Below are 26,193 nucleotides of genomic sequence, written 5' to 3'. Positions count from 1 at the left end.
AAGATTTAGGCACAGCTCCTACTTTGTTCTATATCTGTCAAAAAGTACACAGATGACCGTAACTGAATACAGCTATAGGTAAACGTCACTTTAGTTTATATCTGTTTAATTATTTTTGAAAGATAATGAATGAATTAGTTAATTAGTTAAGGAATTAGTTAATTAATGTCCCAACATTAATCAGTAATAGATGCTAAATTAAACCTGTAATAACATTTTACTTTGCAAGTTTTGGGTATACAGAATTTGATGTTTTATGCAACATATATCCATGGTAACAAACACATTTATTTCTTTTCATGATTTAAGCTCTGTTCATTTCTTAAAAACAAGCTATAACATTATTCTGAATGATTATTGACTTAAATAACAGTAGGTGTTTCTTGTATAAATGGCCTACAACAATTTTATTTGAAAATGATGTGTTTAAGTGAGAAATAAAAGCTTTTATGAAGAAATATGATAGCTACAATTATCATTCCTAATAATAGTGCACAATACCCTTTTTGCTAATTAGCCCACTCCCAAATATTGATTTTTCGATTTATTCTGTCCCTCCCTCTCATATAGTAGATGAGTCGAGCATGGTGGGGTAATGATATCTTTGAGGTCAGTCCATCTGTGGAGGTGGCCCTGGAATAGTTTTCTATTAGATTTCCTGGCCAACAGTCTCTTATTTATTATGGACTGGCTTGAGCTGTTAAAGCAAATAGCTTCTGTAACAGGATCAGGTCTCGCTTTCCTTGCTTAGCTTTATGATGCAGGAATGAGCGTAGGCCTGGTTTAGATAAATCAGTATTTGAGACTACACCTAGACCTTGTATTTAATGCCCAATTGTTTAAAATAAGCTTATAAATCCAGATAAAGACATTTTAAAACCTGAAGTTTTTTATTTGGCATCATCATGTAAGGGACAATTAAAATCAAATGATGCTAATCATTGGCTGAAATTGATAAAATTAAATTACCCCAAAAGTATTATTGGCCTCATAATAAATGAAAAACTGCAGTTTTATTTCTAAATAGAACTGTGTCATCTATTGAAAAGAAGTAAAAACATCTGTGTGCTTTTGAGTAATTTAAGCCATATCAGTGAGCATCTAATTTCAGATCAGTGCTTAAAGACTCTGTCTGCTACATGAATTGCACATACCTTTTACCTGATCCTTGCTCAAACCAAATATTCAAAAGTTGTACTTTTTTCCTTAATACCTACAGCAATCAGTGTCTCTGTCATGTTTGAACAAATGATAGGCTAAATATTCTCTGATTTAGGTTTATATATATATATTTCATAATTCAAAACGATTTCCAGTGAGTGAAATTAATTCCGTTTCAGGTCTTGGTCCTTTCCCAACAGAAAGCTTTTTGCCTCGTTTTTATCTTGTTTCACTGAATTCAGACAGACATTTCCCTCACAGCCAGAAGCTTTCATTGCAGGTCTTTCAGAGAATCTTTGTCAGCGACCTTTTAGCACATCCACTCAACTCTTTATGCAGACTTGACCTGTCGACGCCATATTTTATTAACCCCTTCACAATGCCACAGATCAACTGGGAGAGCTCAGTCAGAATGAAGTTAAAGTTCACTGGGCTTTTCTATCATGGAATTATATCACTGTTAATAGGTGTTTGTATTTAAAGACCTTTTTATAAACAGTAAAATGTTCAGGTTTGAAATGAGTCTTCTGAAAAGCATGATACTGTTCTAGTATTTGCTTGATTATAAGTAATTCTCTTTCATTTCTCTTGTAGATTGCCTTCTCCCAGCACAACAGTATTATGGATTTGGTCCAGTTCTTTGTCACATTTTTCAGGTAAGTGAGTTAAACATTTCTGGCTAAAATAAACATCACACTTATTGAGTTACTTGAGTGTGTTGGGCCTGCCTCCATCTGTTCTTGTGTCTTCAAGGCAGTGATTTTCTTTTTCAAGTGGCAAATGAACTGCCAGTAACCATTTAAATAGGTGCATATTGCTCTGCAAGTGCCATCTAAAGCGAAGGCGTGGGCGATCAAGATATGAGGGCTCTTAATGATTTTTCATCCTGAGAACTGTGATGAAAATCTGTACTCATTGAAATGATTAAAATTAGGCTATTGGGTTGTCTCAAAAGCACAGCAAAGTGTGAATAAATTAGGAGGATGGGAGTATAATTGCTAAAGTATGTTTTATGTTAGATATTGGAATTTATGCTTCAAAGGACGGCCTACAGCCTTCTGAAAGGAATCACTTTACAAAGATTTAGTTACCCTAGTTAGGTACTGCCTGCTTTTCTGTTGTTAGTATGTTCAGTTCATTATAGGATCATGGGTTTTTACACTAGAAGCAAAGCTTGTGTGAAGGTATTTATCTGTTTGTGCCCATTACACTCACACAAATCATCTGTAAGTTAGACATAAATGTTTTAGAGTGAATAGTTTTCATCATTAGATCACCGTTGTTGTTGGGGACAATATTTCATACCTATAAACAATGTTCAGTGACACATACTGTAACCATCATGCAGTTTCTGTGCATATGTTCATTTCAAGGTGTGTTGCCCAGATTAGCTGATAGACCAACACATTATCTGTGTAGGTGTCAGTGAAGGAATAGAAGATAGTCTTTGCCTGAGGCACCTGCCTATCATTGCCCAGTCCACAATAACTTTTCCTGAATAGCTGTCACACAATCAGTTGGCGTCTTTCTCCATCTGTTCAAATTACAGCTGAATAGCAAAATTCAGGAATTCTTAGAAGGAAAGAGGAGAAGGACAGTGCTGATTTAATCTAAAATTTGCTTGCATCATTCCCACACAAAACCATCTTGAATGATGTCAAAAAACTGGCAATGGACACTCAATGGTAATTTTTTTCTTGGAAATATTTGTTGTCCAGCTCTCACTGACCCATAAACGCGGATAAAAGTGAAGAGCCCTAATGCAGTCACAAGCAGTTGTGTGTGTTTGTGTGTGTGCGTTGGGCTTGAGGAAGGATGAACCTGCAGGAAACATAATCAGCCTGATGACAAAATATCAAATCACCCCACAGGGTTTCTAGACCTCCTTGTATGAGAGATGGAGAGAGAGAAAATGATGGCATGACAAGCTGTATTTTATCCATCTGTTTTCTCTTCTGAGTTTTTTCAAATATCACCTCACCTTTTTCACCACAAGCCTTGCAGACACAAAGTGTTCTCCCTCCTTTCCACAACGACTCTTCATCTTGGTGACTTCATAAACAACATTTACGTGCACCGCAAGTTGTAATCTAGTTAGAGTCTGATTGTTTTATGCACTCTGATTAGATACTGGAGGAACTCTCAAATAGGACGCTGCACATTTCTTGCAAAGGAACCCCAGGGTCTAATTTATACTCATTAACTAAATCAGCATCATTCAAGTCCCGGAAGTATGTGAGTTTATACACATGCACATTAGTGCCGATATGTGTTTACACAACGTACATGTACAAGCATTCGATTTAATTAAATAACATACACAATGAATTCTTAAAATGTATGATTTGTCTTTTTCCAAGTCTATATACTTTATACTACTATATACTATTTCATCTTCTTTTTTTTTGTCAGATATGTCATTTTACATTTTAAGGATGCTTTTTACAGAGCTTGTTTCATTTCATCCTTAGCACCCAGTAAAGAGTCTGTAGAAAACAGGTATAGATAGTATTGATTGTTTTCCCTTTGTTGTAACTGAAGCCCTGTGGTTACATAAATATGCGTGTAAGTAAAAGAAGGCTGTATTGAGTTCAGTTTCACTTTCGGTCATAGGCCAGTTTTTATATGTGACATGGTCACTATAGAAAATGACCTATTTGGCTGCCTCCAATTAAAACACATGATAATGTCAGGTGTTCACAGTAGGATTCGTACCTACGCCTTGCTATGTTTTTCTTGTATTTTAACTGTGTTTGATTCACACTACTGAAAATCTACACTTGACTGAGAACACAAATGATTGAACTCCTTTTATTAATGGTATTAGCAGAACTAATGGAAAATAGGATTTAATATTCTTTACTGTCTAAAATACACACGATGAAAGCCAAACATCTGTGTGGGGATTTTTGACACTTGAGAGGCCTCCTCTCCACAATCCTTCCTCCCAATTTCCTGTTATCTTCAAAGGTATCTAAGATGGTGTAAGGACTTCTAAAAGAACTAAAGGGTTTCCAACTATGTGCACCTCTAAAATAAATTCCATGTGCGATTACAAGCCGTTTGAAGCACAGAATTTCCCATCAGTCGACACTTTAATCCCACTGCCCATTCGCCTCCTCTTTGCTTCAAACATATATGAGAAGCTGTATGTTCTAAATGTAATAACATTCCTCCGATACGTTATCAATGTTTTCTTGGCCAATGGATCCAGCAGGCGTAGAAGACAAATTGATAGCATACTCAAGTTAAAACATCAAACAAACAAGCTCACGAAATCAGAGCAAGTCATGTGTCTTTTGTGCTTATAAGACCAGGATTCCAAGTTTAAAACAAGGTATGTCCCAAAATACAGGGCTCGTTGACTCTTTCAGTCCAGACAGGATTGTCCAAGGTGTCAGGTTCCCTCCGATTCTGTGAACTGACAACGATTAAAGGGGAAAGGATCAAATTTAGAATTTTAATACATCACCAAAATATACTGGCACTACACACAACTGAAATGTAGATTCTAATGACTGAGTAAAAGTCAGGGGAGTATGTAGAACTAGACCCATTCAGCTGCAGGTATATATATATATATAATATTTGGTACTAAAAATTTTATATAGCTAATTATTGTTTGCTGTTGTTCATTCCAGTTGCTTCCTGTCGTTACTCTTGGTGGCAGCAGTGGTTTGGAAGATAAAACAGACCTGCTGGGCTTCGCGACGGAGAGAAGTAAGTCCATTAAATACTTTGTTTACACGTGGAATGCAGTAGATATAGTTTACTTCCAATTACTGCTTTAGAAAAACGTTTGTGCTACTTGCTTCATATTTGTCCATTTCCTCATGATGGTAGAATAGCACAATTGACACAGCCCTTTTTAAATAATTGCAGTAGGAGAAACTAATTTGGATAGATGGTAGAATACAGTGAACATAAGAGTGAAGGAACACAAAAAATGAAACGACACATATATATTTACTGTTTTTTATTTTAACATTAAAAGCATCATCAGGAGCAGTTTGTTGTTTCTGAAAAACATCGGCTGGTAAATGCCAGATATGTCAGCTGATTTCTCTGACAGGCGTCAGGGCTAATATATAAAATAGAACCTTATAGTACATAACAACTAGTGCTCTCAGCATGATGCTTTAGACCACCATTCAGTGAAACTTTGTATCTGCTAAATGGCAAACGCGTCTTAAGAAGTATGATAATTATTATGTCAGATAAACAGTAAATATGATTAAAAGTAAAGATGATAATTCAGATGAAATGCAGATTGAAGATACGAGGAGGCAAGTAGTGATAATGCGAGTGGTTTAAGGAAAAGGGGGTAGAATGAAACATCAATATTCAGTGTTGCTCTGAAAGATGGGGTTGAGAAAAGATGAGGATGAAAAGGCGCGAATGATGTGATGATTGGCAGTAGAAATTTTAAAAAAGGTAAGAAAGATACTGTGCAGGAAATTGAGGAAGAGAGCAAATTTATGCAAATTCACCTCACTGCCCATAACCTGAACTGCATGGGGTGGTTGCTGGTTTCTGTAAGAGCAACCATCATTTCCATCTCTTCAGAGTGAATCCGATATTCCTGTATATTCTGTGTGACACTCAATAGCAGGAAGTTTAATTTGGTCCACATCCAGCCTCATGACCTGCAGTCAACTAATAAAGCTTCCACAATTTATTTCCACTTTACGAATGACATTTATAATCACTAGATCTGAATTCTATTCCCTCTAATTGATATATGAAAATAAACAAGAATGATAGCTACCGTGATTGTGAATCATGCCTATCCAAAGAATTAAAGTCAATAAAAAATAATGTAGACAGATGGGCTTACATCATTAACATTCTGCTCACTTTTTCCTGTGTGCTCTTGGATTTCCTCTCCTCTGTTGTTGCTGCCCTTCAGCCGCCAGATAAAAATGGGAAAAAATTGATGAATATTAACCTCCATCTCTTAATTTCAGGTGATTTAAAAGTTTTGTCATTGCAGGAAAAAAATCTCTAAAAAGGTATAAAAGATGCAGATCAATTCGTGCAGTATATATGAAGTATTCAGAGACCTTAACTATTTTTCACACTTTGTGTTGTAAATTCAATTTTAAGTGGATAAAAGTAGCTCAATTGCTGATGAATCCACACTTCGACAACCATGCACGGTTGCTTGTTGACACACACTTCCTATCCAGCATTTATTTCAATATTGTCATGCTACAGACAATTGTCTTGGACATTTATCTTCCTGACACATGACCTTTATTAACCTGATAAATTTAAAGGGCTATAATATATGTGAAAAATAATATCTTATGGTTTCTGTTGTGGCATTTTCAGGTGCCCTAGTTTTGAGAGTAGTTGCAAAGAGAAGCTGTTTGTTTGTAACCTTTTCCTGAAAGCTGTAACAACCTAGAGGGTATCCAGTGCTGGTGTGGGTACTTCAGCTTTGCAAGTAGTCCTCCCATGTGATGGTTCATTCGGCCACACTTCCCTCATACACAAATCAGTACAATCCTGTGTAGTCATCAGTACTAGTTAAAATCTGTTTTATATCCCTTATAAAAGAAATAAAAGGGATTTATGTACTTATGTACAGTAGTGTCTGCGAATGTTTTTGTAACTGTAATGCCTTCACCTAGTCAATGCATGTTGTGCACATACCTTTGTTTGCTTCCATTACCACAATTTGTGCTGATAAAATGATGACCAAATTCAATACAATAAAGCAGCTATAAAGAAATTTCAACAGTGTTTGTCAGTCACCTTGTGGTGTGCCCATTTCAGCCAACTGTGGACTTTCATTTGTAAATGAACAGTGTGATTTTGTGTCTAAAGCTGTGTCTAGAATGCTCAGTAATGTTCAGTGCCAAGTTGAGAAAGTGTTTTCAAGAACGAAAAGCTGCTTAATTGACCGTCTGAAATTATCCAGCATCAACAAACCATTTTTGTTCTAATCATTTAGTGACAAGCTAGTGATGGCATACATACTAATTTATTTGCCGTTTCACGTTACATATAACTGTCAGCCACATATATATGTAGATGGTTCCAGTAGAATTAGTTACTTGTAAAGTCCTGTGATAAAAGAATCTGTTTCAGTTCCAACAATCTCATCTCTTGTTGCTGAACTGATGGGCACAATGTTCAGTGAAGAGCCAATTTAATTTGAAATAGCTTGTCAATAGCTCATGCACTTATGAGGATTGTCCAGATAAGCGATAGAAGGATTTGGGCTGTGGGACATCTAATGCTCACAAGCCCCCATCTGACATAAGGACATGGGACGAATGAGTCTTAATGAGGCTTCTGGAGATTGCAGTGACAATGATGAGACAGTGATCTAGCCAAGTGGGATGCAGATGTCTGTGCTAGATTTAAAAAGCAATGTATTTATATGAAGCCTATTTTCTATGAATTTTTTTAAATTAGAAAAGCATTTCACATGAATGTAACAAAGTAAGACTTGTTTGTATGTAAATGGAGGATGCAACAACAATCCCCAGCTTCTCAGAAATCACAAAAGGGTGACTTGGTCGTACAAAGCTGATGTTTTACTGTGCTGATGCTCTAATTTGATAAGGGCTCTCTTTTTTTGTTGAGGGTTGAAAGGATGTGGTACCAAAGGTGATGCTGTTAATCTGAATAATTTGAGTTGAGTTTATGCTGAGTTGGGGAGACAAAGTGTTGAAGAGACAGCAGCTGTAAATGCCACAGAGGAAAATAAGGACTGACCTCCTTGAAGCTACCTGTGGGGGAAACAGGGGGGAGGGGGGCACTGACATTTCATGAGACTGCAACACACACAAACATGTGGATGTGTCCTATGCTCTTTCTTTATCTTTCTCACACATTCATAGAAACAAAAGTGGAGACGCCTCACACAGACTTGTGACATATGTACAGTTTGTCCCATTGAGCCGTAATGTCAATGGTTTTAAAGAAAATATAACTGCACCAATTTCAAAATCTGAATAAACAAATTAGTTCACGGTTTAGTTTTTTTTTCTGTGGCCTTTTCTGATGACCCTCCTCTGTGTCACCAGACTTGTTTAATAATAATAATAATAATAATAATAATAATAATAATAATAATGTATACTTTATTGATCCCCTTGGGAAAATTAGTTTTGGACAGCTGCCAGACTGAGTCGGCGCTACTACGGGCTTTCTGTGTTTCATTCAAATGAATAAGAATGCTCCACTACTAATCATTTAAAGAGATCACTTTTAACACACATATTGTTCTGATTTCCTTATTTTGTTTTCATTGATAAACATAAAGATACTAACCACAGCACTCTAACATGCCCCTTTAGCAGACCTGGCATAGTCTCTCACTCCGCTGTTCCCCTGAAGAGCTCAAGCAGCACTCATCGATTGCTGTAATAAGATTATCTTCCTCTTAAGCCCATGGTCACCTTCAATGTCCCTTGTTCAGTTTAAAGTTTGCACTAAAGCGTAACTTCCTCTTAAGTTTCAGATGATGACACATAGCGGTGTTTAGGAGTTCAGGTTGCAGTTTACACTTCAAAGCCTAAAAGCTGTCCAACTAATTGGTGAAACAGAATTCTAGGAATATAGGAATATAAGTTTGTAGTATTTCAACCCAAACACAATTGAACAAATCATATCATTGTGGTATGTAGTGGAAGACTCATTTAGTCCAGTAATTACAGTGTATATGTGTAGATTGGCAAACCATAATAACATTTAGGAAATTTGTCTAAAAGTAAGCAGAAAACCACTTGATTTACTCATTCAGTATTTTATTTTATTTTATTTTTCTGCAGGACTCTGTCTGGTGTCTAAAGCACAGCCAGTGATCTTTAAAAGGGCAAACTGACCTGCTTAGAGGTTGAATATACTCAGAGGCAGGATGACACCTACCCAGTTTTAGACTCCAATGAAGGGGAAAAAACTGTGCATTCACAAGACAGATAATTCATCCAGTCACTTGACAAAATGAATCAAGTTCCATGGCAGTGCACTGGATGCCCTCTCTTATCAAAACCATGAATAGCTCCAGCTTGTATTCTTGACAAAATCAGTCTGTCATTGCACTTGCGTTAATTGGTTTTACACAGTTCACTCTCGCCTTTTGTCATTAACTTAGTGTTCATTTCTAGAAAGTCTCTGGTATTGTACTGGCCCTTTGATCAGTGTATTCCCAGCACTTTTTAGGTGCATGTGCTGGAAACGGGGCAAGTCATTAGCATTCTCTGACTTTGCTTCTGCTTTCTTATTATACTTTGATGCTTTAAACAAATTCTGCCACATGATAAACAACATTAGTGCTATCTGACATTTAGAATGAATGTTGTTGGATTTAAAGTTTTTGTGGTGGGAACTGTAATAAGCCGTGAGCTGTTTTCTTGTTTTGAACCAACCCCACCAGGCCTGCCACTCTGCTTTTATCTTTTCGAAAAGGGCAAAATTTCTCATTTTGACCCACAATGACCCGGCAGCTAAAATCTATGGGTTTTCTGTTTAATAGTAGAGATGTACAAAAAAGTTTAAAAATCAGAGCTACTGAAAGAATCAATCAAGTGATCAATCTCAATTTCTGTTGTTATATTTTTTTCTCAGCTATAACTCCCCGGGGAATGTTTTCAGAGTGTTTCAAGAAAGCAGTACTTGCATGGAACTGACCTGAACTTTCCTTTTATTTACTCCCTATCAATGAATCCGTACAGCAGTGAAAGCTAGTCAGTAAGGTAATTGAGTGTTTGAAATGGGCTGCATCACCACAAACCATGCTTCATTTATAATACACAGACGCAACAAAATGCACTGACCATACTTTTCTTCATAGACTCATTAGAAAGGTGAAGCACTGGGGATTTATTTTACTATGTATTGCATTTAATAACATAATGATAATTATATAATAATAAAGTTGTGTTCAAAATCAATCAAAGAAAATATAAATAATCAGAAAACGGCTATAATGTGGTGTCATAATTTTAATTATCACTGTTAAATCCTTGTTTTCCCCATATTATCAATAAGATGTGGAAAATCAGTGTCATAGTGATTATTTAAATATGTCACTCATATTTAGGAGAAAAGGAATTATTGTTTACTACTTCAGGTTTCTCAAACTAGTTAAAGATATGTTATTAGTTGATTAAATATGAGAATGATATTTTGATCTGTTCCTGTTGTTTTTAAATTTGCTTTTTAGTTTCATCTCTACAAAAAAGCCAGAAGACGATTGAAGCTGTAGAGGGTGAACAGTCTGTACAAATCTCAGTAATGAGTCACTGCTCATTCCCAAATATCTAATCAAGTTTTTTGACACATTAATTGAACAGCACCATTTCCAGGACTTTTAAATGGTTTCCTGTGCACGCCCTCAACTGAACTATAACAATGTAAAAGAATGAATGCTGTGCTCTGACATACTCTCTCTGTAAACCTGTCAGTCTTTGGTAAAGCAAGATGTGGATTCAAAGCGTCTTCTGTTCTGTTTTCTGTTTGTTTTGGGTTTTGTTTTTTTCAAATGTTTTATTTGTATAACGCTATCAACCTCTCCAGACCTCATCTGAGTTTTGCCAATTAATAGCCAGACTAATGAATACTTAATTAAATTCAGAGGGACGGAGGGTGGCTTCTGATCACAGGAGTCTCAGAGTTCATTATTACACCAAGGACAAACTCCTTTTCACAAAAGAGACCATTAGAAATTTTAACATATATTTGATCCAAAAGGTTTTATTAAAGAGATTATGTGAAATATTGGAAAGAGCTTAAACAAAAACAGGTGTAATTGAAACTTATTTTATAGACTGGTACAATGGTTGTATCATTAAGCAACATTGTTGGATGAAATGACAATAGTCGCTGTCATATTTCATTAGCTAGCTAACCACTTACATTAACTTTGGCTCCATATCTATTACCATACACATGAAAACAGAAACGGAATTGTTTACACTGTCTTGTTAAGCTGTTGTAGTTAGACAGAACACAATACATGTATTTAGGCCACATTAATTGATAATTACCAAACTTTTGGCAATCATTTAGCAGGTGTTTTTATCCAGAGTGACTTACAAAGTACATAACCAGGGTAAAGACATTTGATGCAGCTAAAAGTTTTGAGAAGTAAGAACCATATATTTTTATTTATTTAACTTACCTTATTTTCAGTGAATAGGAAGTTGCAATGAGGTTTGTCTTCAAAAGTTTTTTGAATACTGGGAGAGAGTCTGCTGAGCAGGCAGTTAGGCTTGTTCCATCATTATAGAACTGGTGAGCTGAAGAGCTTTGCTTGGGAACTTTTTATTTGTAGTGTAGGACTTACAGATGCTGTTTGTTGGCAGAGTGCAGCCCATGACAGGGATTGTAAAATCTGAAGTATATTAGTGTTATTTTTGTATGAAGTTGTTGTATGTTTTTGTCCACATTTATTGCACTCCAGAGTACAGAAGAAGGGCAGGTTATGAGGCCAATTTCCTCCACCACTTGATGTGCTTAGTAATCTGAAGTACAATTAGATCTTAATGCAACACACTTAAGCTCATCGCAAATTCAATACCAATCAGTGATGTCCTTGCTGCTAAAATGGCGGCCTGTTTAGATATTGATCAGACACTGCGTTGCTGATGAAACTGTGGCACTAGTTGTTTTGTAATATTGATTAGTGGGGAACAAGAGAAGCCGTTTTCTGTTCAGTCTAAGCTACAGAAATAGTGTCACTTTTGGGCAGTGACTTTAAAAACAGCATTTTTAAACAGAAAGTATGAGAAAATCTTTGCAACTTTCCCTGTGATGATAAACTGATTATGTGGAAGGTGCAGGTATCTAAATGTAGCAACATTTCTTTTATATCTGATTTAAAATAGTCAAAATATCTTTGCATTGCATTTGATGTTATGTTATAGAAATGTTTCTGCAATTCAGCTTCATACTGTAATTTCCCTGAAGTTATAGATTGTGACTGAATGTTTTACTATCAGTCTTTATTCTTTCTCGTTCATAGACTTTTTGATGTATCTTATCATATATGTGGTGGTATCTCACCAGTCACATACTGCCAATCCTTATTTAAACATTGAATTACCTTCAGAATGCTAATTAACCTTTTGTCTTTTGGTTTACATTTAATAATTCTCTATCAGTGTTGTGTTATGTGTTCAGTTTATCAGTTAGCAGTTTCTTTATGATATATTTTACAGTGCGTGGAAAAAATACATACTATGGACTGTGTTATCACAGCTGAGTCTGTTTCTTAAATTCCTTTGTATAATATTTATTATACTATTTAATTACACTATGTTTTGTGTTTCAGCAACTGATGAGAGAGCGTCAGCAGATGGCCAGTCGTCCCTTTGCTTCTGTTGCTGTTGCACTGGATGCCAGGGGAGAACAAACAGAACTATTGCAGCCTGTGGTTGATGTGAGTACTGCTTGCTTACACATTCCCTCACACTCACACACACACACACACACACACACACACACACACACACACACACACACACACACAGATCATCATCAAATTTCTGTCACAGTTGAATTGTAACTACACCTGAATGCCTGCACTTGCACTCCTCTACTTGAACTAAATTAACTTAATCTGCCCGTTGCTTTTTCCCAAGTTCCTCTTTATTTCAATCACGCTAATATTAAAATAATACCAACAGGCCTGTTTTTGGGACATATTGTTATTATTATTTGTTCCACATTGTGTGTGTGTGTGTGTACATGTTTTCATTTAGCCCGTTTTACCCTCTCAGGTCAATTACTGTGAATATGTCACAAGGCAATTTTTGCATTCAAAATGTGATTAATTTGTTATTATACCATGAGTGCTTATAAGCTTTGAATATCCGATTATTCTGTACTGTTCAGTAGCTTGAACTCCTCATTATTTTAGAGATTCTTACGATTTGAATACCTCCCATATAAATAGAGAAGTCTGGCACAGTCTAGAGCTCAATGCCACATGGGATAAAAGCGTAGTTTAAAGCAATAAAGAGAGATATATCCTCAAATTGACATCAGAGGACCAACAGTGTTTCCTCAGCCAAGGCCTGCTCTGTATCACCTACTGCTGAGAGAAATAAAATAACTGTGGCAACCAGCAAAGAGGCACTACATTAGCTATTAGTGTAGTGCTGAGTGGTACTCACTGTGCATTATGGTATCGTGAAGGGAAATGTAAAGAGCAAAAGAGGAGAAAAACAATGCTCCTCAGCTCTTTGAGTGCACTTTATTGTTGCACTTTTCTAGCAATGAGGTGAAAGTCTGAAGCTGAATGGTGTTGGAAACCTCTGCTTTGCCTTCATTTAAGTAAAATGTTAATTACCTACTTGTCAGTGAGAGGTGTGTGTGTGTGTGTCCATCTGTTATTTAATAATTTATTCCAGTCATCTCTTTTCTCCACATAAAAACAGAGATAGTGTTCTTGTTATAAAGCTCATTAAGGTAGAGTCTCTGCATCCCCCAGAGAGAATTGCTGTAAACAATGTTCCAAGCTGTTTTAGAAATGATAACTGGAAAAAAAAACACACACATCTCCAGTCTTCTGTTCCTCAACCCTTTCAAGATGCATGAAATTAACCCATGAATGTTTGTCATTCAATTTCTACTACATGTCCATACAGCGTTTAAAGAAGTTACTATAAAAGTGTTGTTATAGACAACTCTGGTGTGTGTGTGTGTGTGTGTGTGTGTGTGTGTGTGTGTGTGTGTGTGTGTGTGTGTGTGTGTGTGTGTGTGTGTGTGTGTGTGTGTGTGTGTTTTTTTAATAATTCACATATATAACTGTATATGAAGTACAGTAAATTCATCATACTAAGGTACACGCAAGCAACTTTTCTGCCCAGTAAGTTGCCTAAACAAACAGCCTTCATGGTAAATCCAGTATATGTCCGATTCAGCAAGCAACTCTCACGTGTTTCTGGCATGTAGGGCTGGGTAAGAACAGTATATTGTCTCATTATGATAGAAAATATACCTAAATAATACGTCAATAAGATATTGATTGATGACACATTCGCCTGCCACAATATAAAGGCAGTCTTTAAAGAATGAACAGCTTACGTCTTAAAAAACGCACAGCAAGAATAATTGAGTTATTGGAGTGGGCACACTACTAGATATTACTGTTTTGGTAAAACAGTTATGGAGCTGTTTTCTCAGAGGAAATGTCAAGTGCTGGCGAAGAAAGCAAATTCTTTAAAAAAGGAGATAAACAAGGTAAAAGGGTGTCTGTGGTTTGTCGATACTTTGGCTTTTTAAAATTCAACACACAACAGACTTGTGTTGTGCATTTCAAACTGTGCTGATAACCTGTGGCAACTAACACTGGCAGTAAGCGTGTTTACGATCTTCTTTCTCCATTAGCTGATATCCTGTGTGCTAACTATAATCAGGTTGAGGATTTTTGGCGAATAGAGAAATGTAATTTCACCAAGTAGATTTTGCTGGAGATACCTACTCTATACAAAAAGTTTGTTTTCCTGCAAATTTGCTAAGTTTCTCTCACTCTCTTTCTCTAAAATTAGATTTAACTTTCAGCTCAGTTTCTGGTCATTTAAAGGGGAGCCCTAATGGATGTTGGGATGATATTTTTTGCCATATTATCCAACCCTATTTGGAGTCATTTGCAGTTTTGGTAGCTGCTAGTTGTCAGAAAGAGTTTAAGATGCTATTCAATAATAGGTGATGCCATATTTTATATATCCAGCTTTTACAATTATGAGGGTATACAGTAGTTTTGTAGTATAATATAACAAATACACAGTATTCATATGGAAGCACGTATTCAGATAGCTTTTGAAATATGTCGGTGTATTTACACTTCTTCCTTGTGGGGAAAAAAGTCAAACACACATGGCTGTAAATGTGCAAATGCATATGTTGAACCACATACAGTTCCATCACATGCCCTGGCACCAGCTGAAGGTGAACCATGTGAAATAAGCCCAATTCTCTTTTATAAAGCAATAAATTGGTCAGCATCTGGCACCACTTAGCTACTGGAAATATTTGTTGATGTCAAAGAGGACACCGATGCCATGACTGGTTTCCTGTTTCGTGCACCAGCTCTGTCAGTTCTTTTAAATGAGACCCTATCGTTTACTGATGTATTGCAGAAATTATATAGATGGTGTAAGAATATACACGGGCACAAAATGCCTGAACACTTAAGAAGTTTGAGATTTGCTTTAAAGTTTCTATTTCAGGGACAACATTTAGAATAAAAACCATGTTGTACAGGAAACAAGACACAGAAGGGCTGAAGCACCAAAATTACCCCTCACACTTATTCCAACACATCAAAACTTTATTCTGCTGACTGTACTGTGAGCACTGATCTCACTGCATTAGTTAGTACCAGCTCTCTGTCACTAAATCTTTTACAGACATTCCAGCTGGTCTGAGAGAAAATTATAACAGCATTTGTGCCATTTCCTCCATTTTTGGTCAGTTTAAGCCCCCAAGAGATGGACATTGCTTTTAGTGACCAGGATGTCAGCAGCTGTTGAACAGAGAGCCAGTCGGGCCCGAACACTACAGGCCTAGGCAAAAATGTCACAGATGTCTCTTTTCAATATGGCCAGCATTCAGCATATGGAACCACTAACAGACAGCAAGTGTGATGGATGACACCTGTCAGCAGGGAAAAGGAAAGGAGACACATTGTGTTTATATATGTGCATGTGTTTATGCACGTTTGCATGCGTGTTTATGTGCTTGGATGGTTATGAATGACCAAACTGCAATACTCAAACTTGATTAATGCAGGCTGTGTAAACCCTATTTGGAGGCTATGATAATGGTCACCATTTTTAAATAGCCTTGATAGAAAAGGCGACTTTAATATTGAAAAGGAATGAAATGATTTATTAATGTTTTTATTTTCCTTTGCATTGAAGAAATACTTCAGTTATCCCAGATTAATAAAGTCTTTTCATGTAAAGAATAAGAGCAGGAAGAAAGGGTGTGGTTTCACTATGCTATTGTCACTGCCTTTCACACAAACAAACAAAAAAGTATTTATGCTTTAACGACAAGCAGAAACACAGCAGAAACTAACAGCTTTGGAAAGTTTGAAAGTATTAACAGAGTCCATGGGTTTATCCAGTGACAGGTCATTGGGTCAGTGAAGTGTAACAGGTTTAAATAGAGTAGCTTAGCTTGTTTGGTGACTGTAACATGGTGCTGTAGATTAACAGCAAAGAGCTATTACCTAACGTAACACAGTGAAGAGAGTAAACAAACAGTGGCAAATGTTGGAAATAGCAAATGTCTGGTTTAATATAAGCTAAACAGAAAACCATTCATGTGTTTAACAAGACTAAGAATTTACAGTCATCTTATGGACTCTGTGACGGTATATTAACAAATTCAAATGTTCATCACATTGTGGTGCTAGATGAAAACCTAGGAACTGCCCATCCTGATGGGACCATGTATATGTGTACCAAATTTTAAAACAATCCATCTGTTAACTCTTCAGATATTACAGAAAAAAACTCAAGTTATAATCACCCAATGGTGAATGTAGATATAGTTTGTAGGAAAGACTGCTTCAATCATAAGTCTGCATAGATTAAATTAACTCCCTTCAACAAATGTGGCTGTTCTAGCTATTCATTAGCAGAATCATTTGAATGGTCACGTACAAGGACAAAGTAATGGCCTAATATTTGCCTCTCAGTCAGATATGAAAATTGGAAAATGCATTTTAATATTATGTTCTGAACAAGTGGCCTAATTTAGGTGTAGCAACAATGCACATAATAATCAGTCTCTAGCCTGCCTGCAATACAGAAACATACATGCATGTCTAAGTGTAGTATTTAACATCTATCTAATTCAGCCTTTATCCTTGTGTTTGCTTTCATATGGTTTTGGGGTCTCTGGGTCATTTTTAACATTTGATTAACAGTTTGTGTCTTGCACAGTACAGTTCTTTAATACAAAGATTCATTCTGCCTTATCTTTCTTTTGCCCTGCTCTCCATTCACCTCATCTTTCTGTCCCTGCATATTAGTTATGGTTGATTAGTAGTTTAGACAAATGAGGAAAGTGTTTGTTTAGTGTTGACAGCATTCATAAGATCAGCAAACTCCTTTAATAAATGACAAATCTGGAACTTCTAAGAAACGTCCTTCAGTAGCATGTTAGATTTGCTGTGTTAGTACACTTAAAGTCTTCAAAATTGGTGAGGGTATTTAGTAATTTAACTACTGAGCTAGTTTACTGTTAGCTAACGGATCATTACTGTGTCTTCACCTTCATTGCTCATCTGCTGTATCTGGACACACCTGATCAATAAATCATTTACAGCACTGTGTGCGCTTTAAATTCTGCCATTACTAGTTTGTTTTCTAATAATACAAAACAGCCAAACATTGACTAGGTGTATTTTGCACAGATTTGTCAACTGCTAATTAACTGCCATTAGCAGCTATGCTATTAGTTGCAAATGTTTTAAAAGCAGCCATTTGCTTGCTGACCATACATCTTTCCTCTGGACCGACTGTTTCTTTCAGTTCATCTTTTTAGAAGATACTTGGCAATTTTTTTATTTATTATGATTTTTTTCTTCCATGGCAGAACTATTTAGCAAATGTACCAAAATTAGACAGTATGCTTCATGGAAAACAGGATTGCATTGCTTTTGATTAAAGGACTACAAAACAGTACTTTAACATTAATTCACCTCTGACAGCTAAAACGAATCTGCATGTTATATTTGATGCTCACAATGTTTTCTATTATACATTACAACATTTGTAGAGTCAGTGCTTGTTCAAAATGCACAAATTAGCATCAAGGTTTTGTTTTTGCTGTTCACATGGGGTGAGATATACAACAAATCCCAGTAACCCAGTAGTGCTTGTAGAAATTCCTGTGTAACACTCCTGGTTCTCATGTTTGAATGCATGTGCTTGTGCATTCCTGTTTTTGCTCCCATTTTGCAGCTTCTCTCATCTCCATTTTAAATTCAGGCAGGCATCGAGAAAAAAAAAGTCAATTCTATTCAGACATGTTATTATTCCCCAATTTGTATCCCCTCATCCAAAACATGCTGTGAAACCCTTGACATTCATTATCAGGATGGCATGTTTTTCACGCTTGAGACAAGCAGTTTTGGCCATTAACTCAGAGGGTAGGTCATTGCCTTAACACACAGACTGTCTGACAGGGACGCACACAGTTGTTTTTGTTGTGTGACCAGTCAAACCATTTGTGTCATCGTAAATGCAGCATCTCCAGCAGATAATGTCAGTGACTGTTATTCTGCTCGTAACAAATAAAGAAAACTCATTGCAAAAACAAAAATTGACACATTTAACTGTCGCGTCTCTTTGGTTTAGACTTTGTTGTTAAAAAGAGATATGTCATTAAGTCAGTTATAATTATTGTTATTGGCATTGTCTGTGCGGGACACAGGATACAGCTTTTCATTAGCAACTGCATTACCGCAATTCTGCCTAAATAGCAGGGAAGGAGCATTTCGGTTCTACTCGAAGACTGCACAATGGAGTGAAAGGTGTTATGTCCCACTATGCGCGTAGACATGAATTTGTGTTTGTGTGGGACGTAGACAAGAGCAGGTGTCACATATAGTCAATTTCCTCCTAAAGTACAAATGCTAGAAAAGAGATCTGTCATAGTTAAAATCAGAACGTGTGCTCAGACATTACGCTGTGCGAGCAGCAGGAAATGGAAAAAAAAAAAATTACAATTTCCACTCTAAATGTAAAAAAAAAGAAAAGAAAAGAAATTAAAGTGTCCCATTCAAAACCTATAGAACAAAATTAATATATAAAAACTTTTTGAATCCCAATAGTCCTGTAATTCAAAGTTAGAATAACCCCTCTAAGCAACATAATGACAATGCAAGAGGCCATCAAAGAGCATGAGCTGAAAAAAAAACATACATCAAATTTAACGAGCTGTCATTTTGAAAATTATACAGTGAATCAAAATAATGTTTTGAACCAACGTAGTCAGTGAAGCACCGAATGACCCTCCTACATAAATATTGGCATTGTGTTTCAGAGAGCAGAAGGTAAAGATGTTGGCTGTACTATAGTAGTGACGAGAAATTTGGCATGGTCTCCTCGTGTTTAGACCTGTAACATTTTTATGTTTGAAAATCTGTCTGTCCAGGGTACACCCAAACCTGTTGCAATGGAGCCGTGTTCTGGAGGGAAAGCTGCTGTGTTTACTGTCCTCATGCGGTTGCCCTCTGGGCCCTCAGCCTTACCTCCACCAGGACAGTCAGGTAACCACACAAACAGTCACTATTTTCATCTTTTTTTCTTGTCCCTTGTCTTTTTATATCACAGTCCCAATTTGAAATTTGTATATTGAATTTTTTTTAACCAGACAGTTAATGATTATATGATAATCATATGAAGTGTTGTGAATTTTTATTGAATAATTAAAATTTAAGTAACATTGTGTTTTCATGCATTGTACCAAACACATTTAGCACAGTTCACAGTGGCCGGTCTGTTTCAGTGTATTTTTGTGGGGAGCAGAGGGAATTAAATGCAGTTATATTCATGTCCATAGTTAAAAATATAACATTCTAAATATCCGACCTCCGGCACACACTGAACACAATCATCACAATATTAAAATTAAGTAATGCAGTAATCCTCTCCCCTTATTCCTGATGTTTTATTGAAATTGTGGTTATAATCCGTAAAGGAAGGCGAAAAAAGTTCGACCCAAACCTTAGTGTATGTTTGAAATGTTACAGACGTAGCTGCAATACCTGCTTATGTTTAAACTTAACAAATCTTGCCTTTTTACCCCTCCTCTTTAGGACTGATCATTGCCAGTGCCCTGATAGACATTTCACAACAGAAACCATCAGATTTTAAGGACAAGTCACAGGCTTTAAAGAACAGAAAAGCCCTACCTCCTGCACACCAAGGCACTTGCGTCTGAGTCTCAGCTTGTCAATCGATTGGATAATTTTTATACCATCTGAGGTCACATTGCTCCAACATGTCGCAGGCCCGAGTTGGAAAGCTTTCCGGAAACAAGAGATGGTTATGTTTAGAAGATTTCATTCAGCTGCTACCATTGAAGTTTTAATGTCCCAAGAGCACAACCTTTGTTAGCCTTTTCTGCTCCTTTGCTCCATATGTCAAAATACTTCTCCAGCCTCTGCCACAACATTTTCACCGTGTGGTTCTTCTCTTCAGTTTGGGCAGTCGCCAAAGCAAAACTTAGAGGACACCTGCCTGATTAGTGGCATCAGATAATTAGGAGGGCCCGCACTTTTTGAAGCCTCGGTCGTAAACAATTTGTGACGTCTCAAGGTCCACTTGCCCAGCATGAAAGAATTGCAAAGGTGTTGGTACATTAGGTCATATCACAGTTGTCAGATTTCTTTCCATTGTGTTGGAAATAACAACAGATTGAAAATGACAGGTAGATATTCAGTACACAATGACTATGAGCTTTTTTGCCCTTCTTTTTGCTTGCCAAGTGGTTTTCTATGGTGCTAAAGCATTTTGTTTTTATAAGCCTGACTTAACTCAACCTTTGCTCTGTGGACTGGATTCATTCTGCCTTGTTTGTGATGAAGGATATGCTTTTTATCACCTTGTGACCACCAAGTGTTTTGACAAGCAGTGCTTTGTCACACCACTTTTCCAGTTACCATTGATGATTTATTTTTCGCATTCCCAGTACATACTTTATGTATCGACCATCAAGCTCAAGCGAAAGTCTGTATTTTCTGTGGAATACATGGACAAATGCTGCAATGACGTGAGGCTGCAATCGGTACCGGCAGCATGTGCTTACAGACTGCAAACCTGGGTAGGACGTGAACAAATGATTGGTCACCAAACTGTAGCTTGGGAGAGTCTAAAATTTAAAGAAGTTAGATGCATTATATTAGCAAACTGGAAATAGTCAGTGTTTGTTGAAGAAGTTACATGACGCAGAGAAACGCTTTGTTCTGGGAAATTCTTTTGTGTTATTTCTACTTTTATCATTGTGCTCTGCAACTTGGACATTAGGCTTATGAACTTGCCCTGGGACTGATGTGGTGGGTGGATGCCGTTTAGGAGAAAGACTTGTCCTTATTAAAATTAGACCAGAGACATCATGCTCCTCTGGCTGTTTACTAGTTTGTTTTATAAGTTTTTTAAAAGTCCTCTGAAGCTAACACTTTATTTCCATCTTTGAGTACATGGAGTTACGTTACCTTTTTATAATGCCTTGGCTTTCCATGAACTCCTAAGGAGGGGGCATGTTGATCTGCAGAATTTTCAAAGCTGTCGACCATTTTTAGCCCCGACTCCACCCCGAGCTGTACAGTGTCTTGTTGGAACAAATGTGAGTCACTCTTGATCTCTTGAGATTTAATGTGTTTGTCAGGTTTTTATGACACAATGAAGAGATGATCTTTTATTTTAGGCCTTGTCACCTGTTACTATTATATCTATGATAAATTGTAAGTCTTTTGTTACACTTGTGCAAAGAAATTTTCTGTTAATATTTTGTTTTGATATTTAACAGATTCCTGTGTAATAGCGCATTTAACTTGATTTTATCGTTGACTTAAATCAGTTTTTTAAATGTCATCTCTCTTTGAATCCTGAAGGACTGTAAGGGCATTGTCTTGCTTTTTGTTGCAAAGTGGTTATTACAATGCATTTCATATGGATAGTATGCCAGCTAATGTCTTTTTATTTTGTATTTGTAGAGTAATCCTATAACAGTGTCATTACACAGGAATCGGGTTCACACTGTACCGTGAAAAAAAGATAGGAAACTGCATATCAGTAATCTTCAGTGTATTTTAAAGATGGACAACATGCCAGAAAATTAAAAAAACAACCTGAAACCTCATAGCACTGGGGGTCTTTTCACATGCAGCACTTGTGTTGTCTTTCTTCTACTTTTAACTGTCTTGTGCTTTTTATGCTTCTGAATCCTAAACCTTTTAATTACATTCTGGTGCCTAGTGTTCAACACTGCTTTTACTGTCTAAGCTAAAGATAATTATTGTATCTGAATGTGGCTGAAAAACCAAAAAACTAAGTATTTTCTTTAGCACAGATACAGTAAGCAAGCCACAGAATGATGTAATGTTTTGGTTGGTACATTTATATACACAGGTAATTAACTCAAAACCAGAATTAAAATACAGTCACATTAATGCATTAAAAAATGAAAGTAACAGGTTTTGTTCAGGAAATTCTTATTTCTTATTTTTTGTATGTCATACTGAACTGTTTCACGTGTTCAAACAATATTTAACATGATGACATTAGTTACTACATCCAGAAAGCTACCAAACTGCCTTTTTCTAAGGCTTTCCTAAAGTTCTGGTACTCTATACATCTACACTGAGACAGTGACCAACCATCTGAAATCAGTCCAAGGAAAATATCCAGGGAACTGCGGGCCTGCTACAACTCAAAGGTCAGTTATCATGACTCCACTAAGTGACATGCGAGAATGGCGAGCTGGCTGGAGGATAAGACATTTGAAGATTACATTTGTACAACAACCAGTATAGTCGCATAATATCTAAATGAAGCTGCACCGAGAATGTAGTAGTGCAGTGTTTCTGGATGATCTTTTTTTCTGTGTTGTTACTTGACCATTTTATTACCATTAAGAATATTGTTCTTCCAGAAAAAAATAAGTCACTATTTCACTTCTGGGGCTAGTTTAGCCCGTTCTGGGCATCATCTTGTGGTCACATAACATCTTGGTGTGAAAGTGAATATTTCCCTTAATCATACTTTAACATTACATATCAGCAACATATGCTGCAATACTCACAGCATGCTTCCCCTGCAAACTGCAGTAGAGGGCAATGCTGTATTTTGCCTTGAGGGATGTGAACCAATTTGACCAGTCTGTTGTTCCACATAAACCTTATCCTTATGATTTCACTGTGGTGTTGAATTCCTGGAAAACTCTATCTGGCTGTTGTCTCCATCTGTGAGATAGGTGTCTGCACAATCTCTATACACGCGTCATAACATATTTAACTACTGTTTTTCATATCATAATTCCATCTGAAGTGCTGAGCTGTTTCTGTGGAATTAGGTGCCACACTCATTCCCATCCTTAAGCTTTATCCGTGTCCTGATGGTCATCTGCTGCTTATCAATGCTACGTGCCGTCTTAGAAGAGCCTGCAAAACAATGTTGTTTTCTTGTTTTGTCTTTTTTCGGCAAAAGCATTTATGTCTAACCCATGGATAGGAGATCAGCTACACTGACCACAAGTAGCCAGACTCTTAAAAATGAATGGACTCCAGTAATTTAAATAGAAGCAGGAGCACAGTCTCATGTGGGGGAGTCATTACTTTGATTGAGAACAGATGGTGTCGCTCCCTTCATTTTCACCCCAGGTCGCCCTTTGTGGAAATGGCGCTCTCCATGGTGCTGAACTACTGGCTAAGTGGCATGGCAGTCCGCTGTTTTGTGCTGAGCATAACTCAGACAGTTACCCAAGTTCTTCAGGTTCTTTAAGAAGTTTCTAGGTTCTTTTTTTTTTCCCCCATCACAGTCCAAGCACAATAGAACAGGGGGAAATAGGTAACTCTTAGAATGGAGACTGCTCATTTGATCTTGACAGAAGAGCGCAGCTGGGATGGTTTGTAGCTGTGGCTGCAATGCCAGATGATAAGTGACCAGGTTAAAGTGCTATGAACTGAACTGAACTGAAATAGTTTGACATAAAGAATGAATGACGTGTTCCAGCTTAAATTCCTTTGCCATCCAACATGTTCAGGTTTATTATATACTAGTACTCTGCTTCTGATTTCTCTGTTTGTGTATCACTGCAAACTAAATATATATGGAAATATGGAAATAATACAGGGTTGTAGGTCTCTCCCCCAATCATGACCTTGTGCTGTGCTAACTAGAAAAAGTCAGGTCCATAGCTCTGTCACTTCACTTTTTTTTTTTTTAAATCCATTTAAACAGTTACAAAAGTTTTCAGTGTCTTCCATCTTTTCAGTTGAGTAGAGCTTATGATTTTAGCTTCACTGTCCAATCAAGCGCCTCCGTTGTTATCTCTTATCTTTGCCCCCGAATCGCTCTGGAGAAAATGTGAGGGTAAGCATCTCCAAACAACTGAGGCCGTGGAGTGTTTACTGCGAAAAGCCAGACGCGCCCTGACATTTGGACACACACACAAAAAGAAAAGGGGAAAAAAAAAAAGCAAGTAATAAAGTGAAATTGCTGCTGCTCTCCTGGTTAATGGAAAAGGTGAAATCCACGGAGTAGTTTGGAGGCGCAGAAACAATGTTGCTGAAGAGGTCAAAGTTGCAGTAATTAGATGTGATCCCTACCAGGCAGCGCTGCTATAATTGAACTGTTTTATCAGTATCCTCTTTAATCTGCGCCAAGGGTGAACATTTGGATTGACTAGACCTGCAGTGGTTTTATAGTCATGGGAGGGAGGGACGGGGGGAGTCTCCAAACTCTATCTCCTAGACCTCCAGGTTTTATGGCAGGAGAACAGTAAACCTGGAGAGCAATAATATTTATCATAGATTTAATGACAAGTGTTTTCGTGTCGAGCCTTTAGTCAACCACTATGTGTGATGTATTCTTAAAATATGAACAGTTAAATTGTGATTTCGTGTTCATCTCTAAGCCAGAAAGAGCTGCAATCCGACACAGTGGAGTGGTTAGCTACAAAGGTTTTGACATTGACTTAAATGTACAAGGACACTGAGTAAACAAAAACAACATAAACATAATTAAAACATGGGTAAATGTGTTCAGCTGGACCTGCTTGATGTTCCAGTGGGTATCTGTGGTAGCTGGGAACATAAGAGCCATCGTAACTGTGTAAGTCATTTACCTGAGCTCTGGCTAAACCACCTAATTACACAGATTCGCCGTTTGTTCTGTGTAGTTTCAAATTACTGAGGAGTTGTTTGTTATATGTAACGTGTTAAAATGTCTTCATTCACTTTACTTCGTCTCTCTATCTGTTACAGTGACAGTTGTCATTTCCATCTCATGTAATATTTTGGTCCTCTCCGTTCTGTGACACCCCTAATAAATCTCAGGCTTTCTGTCTAGGTCAAGTATTCCATCACTGTGCCAAAACAGGTGGGGCCATATTCTTGGCGAGACGTGTCCCCTGCTGTCCACTGAGCAGTTTGTCCTCTATAGGCTGCGTCCTTGTCCGCCTGTGTCACTCCGCACTGGGACTGATGTGATCTGACTGACAATGGCGGCCTGCCTGCCAGGTGCTATCTTATAATCCTGCTTTACAGGCTCCCTCCTAGTTGCTAAAATAACAGATAAACTAACATCATGGACAAGCAGCGATACGGACCAACAACAGGAAGCTGATTGTAGGAACCAACGTGAGTCACTGTTCACCTTTTTTATTCCAGCTGTTTGGCAAACACTGAACAAATAAGCCCAAATCCAAAATTGTTTTCTTGGCCTACTTGTACAGGTATGTTCCTTTAAAAGATGTAAGTGTATGTCAGTAACAGTTAAAATTAAATAGATATATGATGTTTTTCTCTTTTTCTTTCTTTTTTTTTTTTTTGACCATTAAAAAAGCAAATCTATAAAGGAGGATGATAAAAGTGCATCATCAGAGCCTTTAATTTAAATGTCTACTGGTCATACAAGGCAGTGATTTTAACAGCCACGTCTTTAGAAATGTCACGATGTGTAAAACAAAAGTTCAGTGTTTATTGTCATGTTTTACATTCATTGAATGTCTTTGATAATTAGGATGTCATAAAATCTATAATAACTAGGTTTTAATCTTTTCCTCCATTTGCAACGTTTCCATCAACAGTTATTACTAATAATTAATGTCTACTGACTTTTGTCTTTTGGCATTCACTTCCCTTGTGGGTATATACACATGCTTTTTTTAACCCCTTGCTCTCTGCCAAGTTATAATAATGGGGAAAAATAAAAATAGTGTCCGTTTGAAGAATTTGGATCAAACCAACAAAACACATTTTACACTTTTGTAATTTCTTAATGTTTCTCATTGCTGTTACAGATACTTTGCTACTTCTTACAAAAAAAA

General features: G+C 37.0%; 1 protein-coding gene across 1 annotated transcript in view; it reads left to right on the top strand.

Annotated features, from left to right (window-relative positions):
- The window catches only part of atrnl1b (attractin-like 1b), a 54,255-nt gene extending 32,224 nt beyond the window's left edge, over window positions 1-22,031 (top strand). Inside the window, exons 25-29 of the mRNA XM_026351258.1 lie at window positions 1,756-1,817; window positions 4,803-4,881; window positions 12,452-12,559; window positions 19,297-19,411; window positions 19,961-22,031. Coding sequence (XP_026207043.1) covers window positions 1,756-1,817; window positions 4,803-4,881; window positions 12,452-12,559; window positions 19,297-19,411; window positions 19,961-20,085 — 489 coding nt within the window. The 3' untranslated portion in view covers window positions 20,086-22,031. The remainder of the gene's footprint in view (window positions 1-1,755; window positions 1,818-4,802; window positions 4,882-12,451; window positions 12,560-19,296; window positions 19,412-19,960) is intronic.
- The last annotated feature ends 4,162 nt before the right edge of the window (window positions 22,032-26,193 follow it).

Source organism: Anabas testudineus, chromosome 19 (assembly GCF_900324465.2).
Source record: "Anabas testudineus chromosome 19, fAnaTes1.2, whole genome shotgun sequence".
Classification (NCBI taxonomy): Eukaryota; Metazoa; Chordata; class Actinopteri; order Anabantiformes; family Anabantidae; genus Anabas; species Anabas testudineus.
Note: the sequence above shows the minus strand (reverse complement) of the source record. Positions and strands in the feature narration are given on the sequence as shown.